This window comes from Vicugna pacos, chromosome 10 (assembly GCF_048564905.1).
Source record: "Vicugna pacos chromosome 10, VicPac4, whole genome shotgun sequence".
NCBI classification, from domain to species: domain Eukaryota; kingdom Metazoa; phylum Chordata; class Mammalia; order Artiodactyla; family Camelidae; genus Vicugna; species Vicugna pacos.
In genome coordinates, this window is record NC_132996.1 from 5,660,864 (window position 1) to 5,674,297 (window position 13,434).

General features: G+C 41.6%; 1 protein-coding gene across 6 annotated transcripts; it reads left to right on the forward strand.

Moving 5' to 3' along the window:
- Window positions 1-473: 473 nt before the first annotated feature.
- MMP27 (matrix metallopeptidase 27) lies at window positions 474-12,619 on the forward strand. 6 transcript variants are annotated; one of them, XM_031675324.2, is made up of 10 exons: window positions 474-611; window positions 1,703-1,823; window positions 3,071-3,219; window positions 3,314-3,442; window positions 7,672-7,833; window positions 8,015-8,135; window positions 9,410-9,540; window positions 10,322-10,481; window positions 11,027-11,130; window positions 12,083-12,619. In XM_031675324.2, exons 2-10 carry the CDS (start codon window positions 1,738-1,740, stop codon window positions 12,310-12,312), a joined length of 1,272 nt encoding a protein of 423 aa, XP_031531184.1. In that variant the 5' UTR covers window positions 474-611; window positions 1,703-1,737; the 3' UTR covers window positions 12,313-12,619. The 6 variants fall into 6 exon arrangements, with proteins under 6 accessions (XP_031531184.1, XP_031531183.1, XP_006206758.1 ...); XM_031675323.2 differs by having other exon boundaries at window positions 479-611; window positions 1,619-1,823; XM_006206696.3 differs by having other exon boundaries at window positions 480-611; window positions 1,585-1,823.
- Window positions 12,620-13,434: the final 815 nt, after the last annotated feature.

Sequence of the window (13,434 nt, forward strand, 5' to 3'; positions counted from 1 at the left end):
AGGAGGCGTTCCACAGAACACTGCTTCTCAGCGTCTGCATCAAGGGCAGGACAGCAGATGAAACTGTATTCCTGAGAAGCAGCAAAAAATTAGAACTTTGCAAACAAATATAACAGGTGACTTCAACAGAAGATACATTTTCTTACACATAATATTATCTTTTTACACAGATATTTTGGGCTTCCTTTCAAAAGAAAATGTTTTCATAGACTGTCAAGAATTTATGGATAGGAAAACCTCCAATTTTGCAAGGACAAAAGTAATTTGGGGGCTGACCTCATGCTATTTTCAATTCAATAATGAAAAATGACTGTGTTTACCAGACAACTGCCGATCATGATTGTGAAATCAAGTCAGCCTAATAAAAGAAAGCATACCATGACACAGTTCATGGCAAACATCCTTTTCTGTTTTTAATTAAAGGATAATACAAGCCAATTCATGCCACGTCTCACTGTTATTTTCTCAATCCTATGCAAACAGAACAAGGCTTCAACGGAAGAGAAAGAGGAATGAAGAGACTTCTTCTATTTTTGGTCTTTATAACATTTTCTTCTGCATTTCCTACAGACCGAAAGATGGAAAATGAGGAAACCACGCAACTGGCTCAGGTACTGTCTCAATAAATGTTATTAATGATGGTCAATACAAATTCCACTTTATTGATTGTCTTGGGACCTAAAATGACAGCAAGTTCTCACCAGAGAGTCCTGAACTTTCTTGTGAGGGGAGTTGCTTTTCCTTCCCTTGGTTCCAAGGACGTCAAGGAACTGCGAGGGGGTGGAGAGTGGGGACGGGGGGAAGGCAGGGTTTGCTACAACTTTAAGCGATGGTTACAAGCGAAGAGGAAAGGAGAAAGGGGACAGCCCTGCCCCCAGAAAGCTCTAGAAAAGCATTTGAAGACCAACCAGGGGGACCCAACTTCAGTTTGGAGCCCTTCATCCCTATATGTGTGAAAAACACATGGCTTTTAGGTTCCCTCTAAAAATCCGCCCAGTTAATTGGCCGTATTTGGGGAAGTTATTTAAATTTGCAAAATGAATAATCACGTCTCTCTTAGAATTTGTTTCAAGGAAACATCAAAATGAAAGTAACAGCAAAAAATATGCAAGACTGGGGAGGGTAGAGCTCAGCGGTAGAACTGGGTTCAATCCCCAGCACCTCCAGTGAAATTAACAAACCTAATTATCTAGCCCTTCACCCCGAAAAAGCTGGAATAAATCTACAACTTGATTTAAAAAAAAATATGTAAGACACATGATCATTTCACATACAGAAGAAGCCTGCTTGTCCTCTGTGGAGGTTTGGAGTCTTAAGAGACTGGGTCATGCAGACAGTTCTGGTCACACGTTGCTCAGCCAGCTCTTGCAAATTGAAAAAACAGGGTGACTTTTCTTTCATCTTTGCCTCCTTTCTTCTCTCTTCCCTTGCTCCTTCCTTCCCCCTGTTATTTCCGTTTTCCCTACGACTGCCAAATAGATTTCAGACAATTCCATTTTATCCTAGGATGGAGATTTGCTCCCGTGTAGTCTTTCTTTCTTTCTTTCTTTCTTTTTTTCTTTTTTTTTTTGTCTTTTCGGTCAGGCGTATCTCAACCAGTTCTACTCTCTTGAAATAGAAGGGAGTCAGCTTGTTCAAAGCAAGAACAGGAGTCTCATAGACGGCAAAATTCGTGAAATGCAAGCATTTTTTGGGTTGGCAGTGACTGGCAGACTGGACTCAAACACTCTTGAGGTCATGAGGACACCCAGGTGCGGGGTGCCTGACGTGGGGCAGTACGGCTATACTCTCCCCGGATGGAAGAAACACAATCTCACATACAGGTAACGCTTCTGCCCACTGACTTCCCCTAATCTGCATGAACATGAACATGACCGCCAAGGAACAAAAATAGTCATAGTGTATTTTACTGAGCCCTGCCTGTGTGCATGGCACCTGATAGATTTTCATTCCATCTTCCCTGCAAACTCATGACGTAGGCACCACTGTCACTACCACCTTATGCACAGAGAAACGGAAACAAAAGCTTATTTACCAGAGTCTGGGTTACACAGCGCTTCCCAGCAGACTGGCTCTGGCCGGTGTGCTCGCATCTCTAGCCTCTGCCACCTCCATAAAAGCTCAGGACCAGAAGCACTGCCATCTAAATGCAGACACTTAAAGATATAAATGAAGTGTGCCCAAGTGCAAAGAGAGGAGAGGGTATAGCTCAGTGGTAAAGTGTGTGCTTGGCATGCACGAGGTCCTGAGTTCAGTCCCCAGTGTCTCAATTAAAGAAATAAATAAATAAAACTAATTACTACCCTCCTCCAAAATTCTTTACAAATTAAAAAAGAGGAAATGGGAAGACCCGAGAGCGTAACCAGTTCATGTTAGAGATGTGGGTGAGTTGGACTGTCAGATCTCAGACGGACCTCAGACTGAAGTGTGGAGTTCGGCCCGAGACATTCCAAGGAAAGGGGGCTGGCTTCACTGGCAGAAAGAGGAGGAAGTGTGCCATGATCTGAGATAAAGACAGTGACCTTGAACACTGCTCTCGAGCCCTCCTGGCTGGCCCTAAAGAGTCCTTCTGACAGTTCTTCCTTTATCTTATTAACTCTCAGGGATTGAGCTAAAAATGGGTTCATCAAGGGAGGGAAATAAAAAACCAAAGGAAGACCTTCTCCTAAGTAACAAACTCTTTGTGGCTTTCAAGTGAGACTCTCAATATTTGATGCATAGGACTGATTTCCACAAGCCATTTGAGAAAAGAAACCTCAATGTCACAGATATGAGATTAACGCTCTCCCACGTAGGAGGTGATCTTAGAGAAGGCATTTAACCTCTCTGAGCCTTATTTGTTAAATGTGATAGTTCTACCTGAATAATAGGGCGAGTGAGAGATTGGATTATATAGCACGCGTAAAAGTGCTTTATTTAAATACTAAAGTATTGTACAAAAGTAAGACTAGCATCAAACCAAAAGTTACCGCAGCATATGATTGATAAGATAGAATGACTTCCTTTTCGTAGTTTCTGTGTTTACACACATGCGCCAACACCGACTGACAAAGTTCTGTTAATTTTTAAGAATCGTAAACTACACTCCAGACTTGGCTCGAGCTGACGTGGAGGAGGCTATCCGGAAAGGTTTAGACGTGTGGAGCAAAGTGACTCCACTAACGTTCACCAAGATCCCCAAGGGGACCGCAGACATCATGATCGCCTTCAGGACCCGAGGTGAGGCTTTCAACAGAGAGACAGGTACGGCTGTGTTCATCTCAGCAGCTCTGAAGGGACTGACCTTGCTCCCCCCTCCTGAATTGTATCTCAGTTCACGGTCGGTGTCCTCGCTATTTTGATGGCCCCCTGGGAGTCCTCGGTCATGCCTTTCCTCCTGGTCTGGGTCTGGGTGGAGACACTCACTTTGATGAGGATGAAAACTGGACCAAGGATGGACCAGGTGAGCCCAGTTTTCTTTATGAACAAAATTGTGTTACTCATACAAACCCCTAAAAGGAATAGCTTTGCAATTGGTTGCCTTTTTACTCCCCAGTTTCCCTACAGTTTTTCATGCTCCAGATGACACTGATGAAAGTGTGCGATGTACAGGTCGGGGCCTTATCCACACAACATTTTCATCCAGTTGCTAATCCTGTTAGGATCATACCACTCTTCCCTTGCTCATCCACTCATTCATACACCTACAATGGGGGGGGTACAGCTTAGTGGTAGAGCGCATGCTTAGCATGCACGAGGTCTTGGATTCAATCCTCAGTACCTCCACTAAAATAAATAAATAAACAGAATTACTCCCTCAAAATTAAAATAAAGACTAAATCATCGCCCTACAGTGCCCGAAAGGCCACCATGTGCCTGGAACTACACAGGGTGTGGTACAGACCACAGAGCTGTCCTAGAAAAGTTTCAGCCCTTCAGAGCCTTGTCGTCTTGTGTGGTGTGTAAGGCTTCGATCCAGTTGCCACCATGCAAGGTAGAATGTGCTTTGTGTTGTACCAGTGACAGAAGCCATCTCTGGCCTGAAGACAGGGAGGTGCAGTTCTGAGTTAGTGACTGGAGGATGCAGTGTGGGTTCATGGCCATAGGAGGTCTATTGATACACATGAACTTCCTCTTCTAACGCTCACCCATCTGCCAAGGAATTAGACCCTCATCTTTATATTTGACCTATTCCTTCAGACCAAGTGGGTTGATTTTATTTCTCTTAATGGGCCTCCTCCCTGGCACTAAAAGAAGAGATATGTTATTACTTTTCAAGCAAAACCCAAAACTCTACTACAATAAAAATACGTGCATCCCAGGAAGGAGCAGGTTCAGTAGACTCCTGGGTTCTCACCACTGTTTGTTTTTTTTTCTATCCTTGACAACAGCCATCTTGGGTCAGATATCTGGTTTCCAGGGTCCCAGGAAAGCGGAGGCTCTGACAGCTGGAAGGTGGTAGCCAAGCCCCCAGTTCAGTCCTGATCAAGTAGCTCCAGATGGCCTTTGGGTCAGCTTTATAACTTGTGCAAAACTGAAAGCCTGTAGCTTAAATGATCCATGACCTCTCCTTGCTAAATCTGAGCGTGGGATGCAGTTATTCCTGCAAGGGCTAGGGGACCTAGTGCTGGCAGCAGCGGAAGTCTGGGACTGGTTGCTGTCACTGCCACATGAGTTAACATCGCAGACAAGGAAATGAAAAAGGAAGTGGACCCTGTCTGTATCTCCTGCTGAGACATGTCCCAGCATTTCTCTGGATTTGGCCCCAGTGCAGTGTGGATGTGTTCAGTCAGGCAGTTGGGAACCATCCTGGTGCTCACCGAAGTTGGAATCACTCCTCTTGCTCAGCCAGGTTTTACTTTAATATCTCGAGACAGAGATTAGTCTAAGATTTTACTGTCCTTTTATCCCTACGAAATCCAATACTTGGTAATAATTACTATTACTCACACTGCAACAGGCCCCCTGCCAAAGGGGGTGTGTGGGGTAGATCATTAAAAAGTCCAAAGAGTTCCGGACCACAAGTTGGCAAAACTTCCGCGAGCAAGGCAGAGGATAAACATAGCTCCCCACCGAGTTCTGGCAAGAGTACCAGACTGGGTCGTCTCCTAACTGCTTTATTATGTTCCCTCAGGGTTGAAACTGTTGGTCCCAGGGAACACCCAATCATGTAACTCTTAGCTCACTGACATAAAAGGGAAAACGTCTTCCTGCTCTTTCATAAAATCATAAAACCTCAGGCAAACAATCTCCACTCAAACTGGGATTCTTTAAGTAGAAAATTTGTCAATAATATATAATATACAATCAACTTCTTTTATGGATTGCCTCTGTCTGGGCACAAAAGTCTTAGTGTAACTTGCTTAAGAGCAATAGACAATAGTCATCTGCTCTTCGCACTGCTTCCTAAGGGGAGGACAGTCACTGCATGGTGATGTCAGAGGGGACTGAGCACATGGAGAGATTTTCCTGAGACTCTCCCAGTGCGAGGCCAGCGTCAAGCCTGAATGTAAGGTCAATGTTCTACACACACGTGCACTGAACAGAAACAGTCCTCACAGATCGCTACAGACGCAGTGAGGGATGGGGAGGAGCAAGGGTCTGCGGCTTGGCAGGTGTTAGTTTCTTTCGGGGTTTCTCATTTACTGTCTGGAGGACCCTCAGCAAGCTAATTTAATTTTCTTACTCTGTTTCTTTGTAAAGTAAGGATGATAATGGCCCTCTTGTAGGAAGATGACACAAGTTACCTACAATAAAGGCGAAAGTATCTTGCGAAACACTTGCCCTTAGCAAACAATCAGAAAGGGTTTGACATTGACGATTATGTTGGTGATTATTAATATTGGTCATGATGATGATTAGAATGATTTCCAAGAACAGGAAAAAATATTCACAAAGGTACAGATGTCTAATGTACACATTTATTTAGTCACATCTTCAAGAAGGGAGCGATGTTATCTTTTCCCTGCAGTATTGTATGGCCTGTAATGTTGTCAGTACACGAGAGATGTTCTAAAAATATTTGGTAAGTGAAGTCATTCAGCCATCGTTTACTCAACATCTGCTCTGACCCAAGCTCTGTGATAGAAATGGAACATACAATAGTATAAAGACATGAACCCTGCCCTTCAGGGGTTTACAGTCTAGGGGGCACACACTATCAAATGGCAATTAAAATTAGTGTGATTGACACTGTGATAAAGGGAACCATGGCCATGTAATAGGAGCATGTAAAAGAAATTCCCAGCCAAATGGAGAGGTCGGAGAGGAGGTGATGTCAAACCTGAGACCCGAAGGCTCTGCAGAAGCTCTGGTGGCACAGTGGAACAAAGAGAATTCTGGACAGAATAACCCGACCAATTCAAAGATCAGAACCATGGTGGAAGAGAAGGCTAAAATGATGAATAGGATTCAGGTTATAGAGGGTCTGGAAAGCCAGGATAAAAATTTGAACTTCATTTAGATGACCTGAGTTTGAATTTTTTTTAAAAGAGTCACTTGTCCCATCCCTGTCCAAAAGCACATCCAGTGATATTGTCAACCAGACAAGGGACAGCAGCAAAAGCCAGAGCAAGAAAGCATAAAAGTCCATGAAATAATTCTTTGCCATTCCATGTTTGTTTTGTGCAAACGTTACTGGGCAAGGCTCCATCATGAAAGGCTCAGCCTCTTCCATAGGGTCCATAGACTTAGTTGCAGGTCCAAGGAAAGTTTTTTATATACTTAGGACCTATGGGAGAGACAGGGAAGTAAAAAGGCAGTTCCAGCCATGCATGGCAAGACTTCTGGCATGAGTAAGTTCAGGGTACCACGGTCTTATACAGGAGGCATATCTGATGATTCCTTCATCCGAATAAACCCCTGGATATCCAGCAACCATTATTAAACATCCAGTATCGATGAACAGTTTGGCAGTCACCAGGAATAAAAATGACTAAGGTATGGTCCCTGCACTGAAAGGGTGCACAGCTCAGTGAAGGAGATCAACAGTGCAGTCCTTCCGTGGCAAGGCAGAGGTGAGCACTGAGTCTACAGAAGCCCAGAGAGATGCATCAAGAAGCCTTGATAGGAGCTGGGGAGGGAAGCCTCACGAAGGAGATGACTCTAGAGGGGATTCCTGAGGAGCAAGGAGGATGTCTATGCAGGAGCAGGGTGAGAGAGAGACGATACTCTGGGAAGAAGGGATGGAGACAGTAGGACACGGGAATAAGAAAGACCACAGCTAGATGAGAAATGCAAATGGTGTAACACGGCTGGCTCTTGAAACACGAAAATGAAATATGAGGCTGGATAAAACACAGAACTGGATGATGGAGGGCCACGTTAAGGCATTTGGACTTTATCCTACAGCCAGTGGGGAAACTCTGAAGAATATAAACAGGAGAAACATGATCACATACAACAGCCTAACAACAACCAAATACTGGTGGCCTCTATTTTTTTTTTTTTACCACTACATTTCTGAGAAACCTGTTTACTGCCTTGTTCTGGGTTGTATTTCTCCGTGATGTGACTAACACTCATTGTGAGAGCGGAAATACTTCCCAGATAAATGGTTGTGCATATGTTATAAGAATTACCTGCCATTTGGCAAGCCTTTTCTTCTTTCCCCTTACTTCCTTCCTAATCTCAGATGCAATCATTTGCCTTCTGATTGACTAATGTACTCATGTTTTCCCTGTTTTTGTTAAGGATTCAACTTATTTCTTGTGGCTGCTCATGAATTTGGTCATTCCCTGGGGCTCTCTCACTCCAATGATCAAACAGCTTTGATGTTCCCAAATTATGTCTCCCTGGATCCTAGCAAATACCCACTTTCTCAGGACGATATCAGTGGAATCCAGTCCATCTATGGTGAGCAATGTCATAAATCTGAACATACATGAACTGAAGAGAAAGCTTTTCAGGAAGGACGTTGAGAAAAATCACCTCTTGAAATATTATCATGAAGAAAATCTTGTCTTGGGTAAGAGCCTTCTGAAGGTGTTTCCACATGCCTTCTTCATTCACTGTGGTATTTCTTTTCTCATCAAAGGAGGTCCACCTAAGGCAACTGCTAAGCCACAGGGACCCACCGTACCCCATGCCTGTGACCCGGATTTGACTTTTGACGCTGTCACCACTTTCCGCAGAGAAGTAATGTTCTTTAAAGGCAGGTAAACGCATTTCCTTAAAACCTCAACTTCCTGTGAAGATGTTTTCCTTTCAAGAGATTTGGGAATAAGAAAGTCATGAGGATAAGGAGTCTGTGGTTTTATTTTTCGTTCTCTAACTGCCCATGCTGTTTGCATGTCTTACTCTGTGCACATATCTCTTGTTTGAGAAATTAATTTTTTAAATGTTTTTAAGCAAAATTTAAATTGCTATTGAAGCAGAGTCTGCTTTCAGTGAATTCTTAGCTAAAATAAGACACCAGTCCTGGTGACGTGCTGGCACTGACTTACACCATCTCAAGATCCAACTGTTAAATTTTCAAGAACTTTGTCTACCAGTCCATATCACTTTGGTAGCTTGAAACTGACCATGGTTGGAGTATTGACACCCTGGAAATCAGTGAATGATAAAATTAGATCTTTTTTCTACCTGGAGAACCAGCTGTTAAATTTGCATCAACAGACTGTTCCTTAATGTTGCATCCACTGAGTGTCACCCGTGGAAGGAAACCTCTTCTCTCACTATGTATGATTTACTGGACTTGACTTGCAGTGTGGTGTGTCGTTATGGATACCATGACCATGTTCTCAGGACAAAGTATCAGGACAGGCACCATCTGACAAGGATGTAGGGGCAAAAGGAAAGAATATTTGGAATCAGACTCCTTCCACTCACAACTATACTGCACTGTAATGACGTGCTGTCCCTACCATGCTCCCAACAGCGGAGGCCCAGAGGCCACTTGTCAGGGATGGGCTGTCAGCAAGGGAAGGAAAATGGACTTATAAGGACGTTTCAAGTCCTGTTCATAGACTGAGAACTTTACAGCCAGAAAGGAAACGTGAGGAAATATTATGCCATGCCAATAATAACATTTCTTCATTCTAGCAAACATCGGCACCAGAAGTTCCTCTTAGAATGCTTGGTGTTGGCTTAGAATGTTGGGTGTTGTTGCTTTGGCAAAAGTGAGGCCATTGAGCATGTTGAGAACTACTTTTGAGATTTCCATGGGTAGCTCGCTACTCTAAGTACCCAAAAGAGTGGGCACAAAAGCATGTCCTGTCCTTGAAAGACCAAAGGGTAGAACTGAACTCAAAATCGCCTACATTTGCTCAGGAAAATTGTGTTAATGCTCTAAATTGTTTGAGGAAAATACCAACCAGAAAGATGAGGCAAGTTGAAGTTTGTGATGTTTTCATCAAAATAGACGCAGATAGGTCGTATGTAAAGTATGGTTTTTTGTTTGTTTGTTTTGTTTTGTTTTTGTCTAAAACAGGCACGTATGGAGGATCTATTATGATATCACTGACATTGAATTTGAATTAATCTCTTCATTCTGGCCATCGCTGCCAGCTGACATTCAAGCTGCATATGAAAACCCCAAAGACAAGATTCTGGTTTTTAAAGGTAACTTTGCCCTTCATGATTCTCTGGACACCTGAAATGGTCAGTGGGTATTTTCATGCAGGGAATATAATCTTCATGTATGAGCCAAACAGACAGGGCTTCTGACTTGACCTTAGGCTCATATCATAAAGAATAACTGTGTGGTTGTGAAGATAAATGCCATCCCAGTTGCACAGGAGCTAACAGAAATCTATACAACAAAGACTAAAAAGTCTCTTTTCTGCCCAGTAAAGGTAAAACCCATTGCTCCTCTATATTCCCTTTTTACTAGGGTTGCTAGACTTGGCAAATATACAAGATAAACAGCCGATAATTTTTAGTCTAAGTATGTCCGTTGTATTATTTTAGATATACTTGTACCAAAAATTAGTCATTGTTTATTTGAAATGCAGACTTAATTGATGTCTTACAGTCAATCTAGCAACTCTACTTTCTGTATGGATTTCATCAGCTTGCTTGCCTTTGAGAATACTTGGGTGCTGAAATTTAGAACATGTCCAGATATACTTGACTGTTTTGTCACTTAGAAAAACAGTCAATACAATGAACCCCGTGGACATGGGTATGCACACTATTGACTATAGATGTATGTCATTTGTGTAGTATTAATGATACAAGCAGCTAAAGAAAGTTTAAGAATAAATGGAGACATAATATTACTAAATATTTAAGCTCTGAACCTAAGAGGAACCAGGTATCTAATTATTTTCAAGCTTCTTGAAGGCATCCATTTTTCCCTCCAGAAAATAGACCAGAAGATAGTCACTTTCTCTCTTCCTAGATGACAACTTCTGGATGATCAGAGGGTATGCTGTCTTGCCAGATTACCCCAAATCCATCCATACACTTGGCTTTCCAAGACATGTGAAGAAGATTGATGCAGCTGTCTGCGACCACAGCACAAGAAAAACCTACTTCTTTGTGGACATTTGGTGCTGGAGGTAAGTTTACAGACAATTGACCCTTTGTTTTATTCTGGAGAAAAATATCCACATAGCATCACTTTAATACAGGCAAAAAAATAACTAGTCTTCTTAAGTGAATTATGTTGAAGGCAATCTTAAGTGGATATCATTCACCAAACAAAAGAGTTTTCAGTCAGTTCAAAGATCTTTTTCCAACTTCAAAAAAAGAGACAAAAATAATAAAGCTGGTGTTGCCAACCAGACTGCTGATGCAAAACATAACCAGTCGAAATCTTTGAAACCCCATGCTGAGCCCTTACTCTGATTTAAAAGTTCTTCAGAATAGCATCAATCTGACAAATGAAGACTTTTTTCCAGCTCTTATTTCTTGTTTTCAAGACACTAAGAATGATTTCACCAAACCAGTCTTTGTCATATTTTTTTATTATTGATCCAACTAGTTTTCTTCCAGTAAGACTACTTTTTTTTCTATATCCCTGCTTGATTCCAAGTTGGGTAGTAGAAAAATTAAGTTCCCCAAAACAAAGATCTCCTAAAAACGTTCAAATCCATGTCTCCAGGTATGATGAAGTGAGCCAAACCATGGACAGAGGGTACCCACAGAGGTTGGTAACATACTTCCCAAGAATTGGTCTCCGAGTCGATGCTGCTTTCCAGCATAAAGGTAAGCCTCAACGCCTGACGGTTAGGGTCCTTGGAAGCTTTACTGACTGTGAAAGAAGGCAGCACAAAAACTGAGATGTCTCCATTTTAATGCCGTGTGACTAGTCTTGAGTGCATTTAATCATAAACTTTGATCTGCGGGCATTGTCACAAACTGAATAGTCAGTCCTGAATTATACTCTTTGTTAATACTATTTCAAATTTATGCGAAAGGTACCCAAATTGGTTATCACTGATTAAAGATACCCACTAAAAGATACCCCCCGAAAGAGTTTGGAGTGTGAAAAAAATCACTAAGTACATGAACCGAACAGTGATTCTCAAACCATAATGTACATAGTTTAATATGCACAACTTGGGGTGTGTGTAGGAAACTGTGAATTCTTTAGAACTTCTGAGGCAGCAGGATGGTGGGTAAGACCCAGGGTCTACAGTTTCAAAGGAACCTCGGGCAATTTAACCTATCAGTCCAGCTACTATATCTTCAAAGACAATAAATCAGACCATGGAGTAAGCAGGAGTCTAAAAATGTTTTTGAGTGACACAATCTTTCATTCTATTGAAATCTAACATGGAACCTCAAAACCTGAAACAGATAAAACAGAGTAACACTAGGAAAATGAGGCTACAGGGCTCAAGACTATACTCACAGAGGCCCCCTTCTCCCCATCACTGAGACATTTTTTGAACCCTAGTTTGAGAACCTCTGGCATAAACCACAGTCCGACCAGAAAGGTGGTAAGCCCCTTGAAATTCATATTTCATACCTTGGCTTTTTCCTTAGGGAAATGAAAATAATATTTCTCATGTGATGGGTAAAATAAAATGTATCTTTATAATTACGCATTTCTCTCCATATAATGTTCAATTATTTTAGTCTACATTTATAAAATTCAAGTGTAGAAGCATCGTAGAGTTGTGCAAGATAACTAATCATGATTCTCTTTCTCTAGGATTCTTCTATTTCTTCCGTAGAGCAAAACAATTTGAATACGACCCTAAAGCGAAGACCATTACCCGAATGATGAAAACCAACACTTGGTTTCGATGTGGAGAACCATTTAATTCATCATCTGATTTTAGTACCAGTGAGGGAAAAGTACATTCAGGAGGGGTGGAACTGGTTTATTACAAGAATTTAAACTTGCTTATTTTCAGTATTGTTTATGTGCTGAAAAAATAGACAGTTATCAATAAATTCTTAGGCCTGAAATAAACCTCCAGAGGTCCTTTAATCTAAACTCTGTTTCAAAGTGGAATAAAACCGTCCTTTAACTTTAAGTTGCCAGTCCTAGTTCTAAATATCTACTAGACAAAGAGTTAACAGCTGTTCTGAGCTGCCTGATTCTATTTACAGGAAGTTATGTGTAAACAAAACGCTCACTGTACTTTACATATATTTTATGCTTTGTAGACTTGAAGAAGTAAACCATGTGTATTACAATAACTAAATACTGAAGACATTTATTAAACCAATCTTTTGAATTCTATTTTGTCTGGACCTTTGGAGCTGGAGAGACCCAATAAACTGCATCCTTCATTCCCATCCATGTTCTGAACCCACTGAGAAATAACATACAGTTGGAAAAGCAAAATTCCACCCTCATTACTGATAAAGCTTATATTGGAGAACATATCTGTGGGCAAGACTCCTAATATCAAATTCTAGAGTGAGACATTCTTACTCACAAGTCATGGGGAGAACTGGAAACACCAGACCTCTCTGTAAATGTGAGCTGCCTAAAGACAACATGGAGCCCAAAGAGAAAGAAATGAGGATGGAGCTACACGTGCCCAGTTTCTGTTCCCAGATTCACTGATCAATAAGTTATTCTTCCTCCCAAAGAGACGAGTGAGAGCTTAGAGAGATGTGGGAAGTGTTACACTAAAGGTCATCCCCCAACAATTAAGATACTAGCAGAAGTGGTAAAGTAGTGTTCCCTCCAACTTCCCAAGCATAGTCCAATGCATTGAACCATTCCTTACAGAGTTTAAAATCAAGTTTTGTGCACACTGATCTCATGTACAAGAAATGTGGAGATTTCCTACCTATGTTTGAGGATATGGGTCACCTGAGCCTAAATTTTTAGGTAGAAAGTTCCTGTCCTCTTTGTTATACTACATTATCTGTTGAGTTTCTAAATTCTTATTGTTTGGTTTTGCCTTTCACCCTAAAGCTAAATGCTGAGCAAAGAGCCACATAAATTTTCTGACCCAGAAGTTGGCAAATTGTCAGCTGAATCGGGTGAGATGATAGATTGGGTAGGTGTCAATTGATAGAAAGTAAGCATAGAAAATCTCAGGA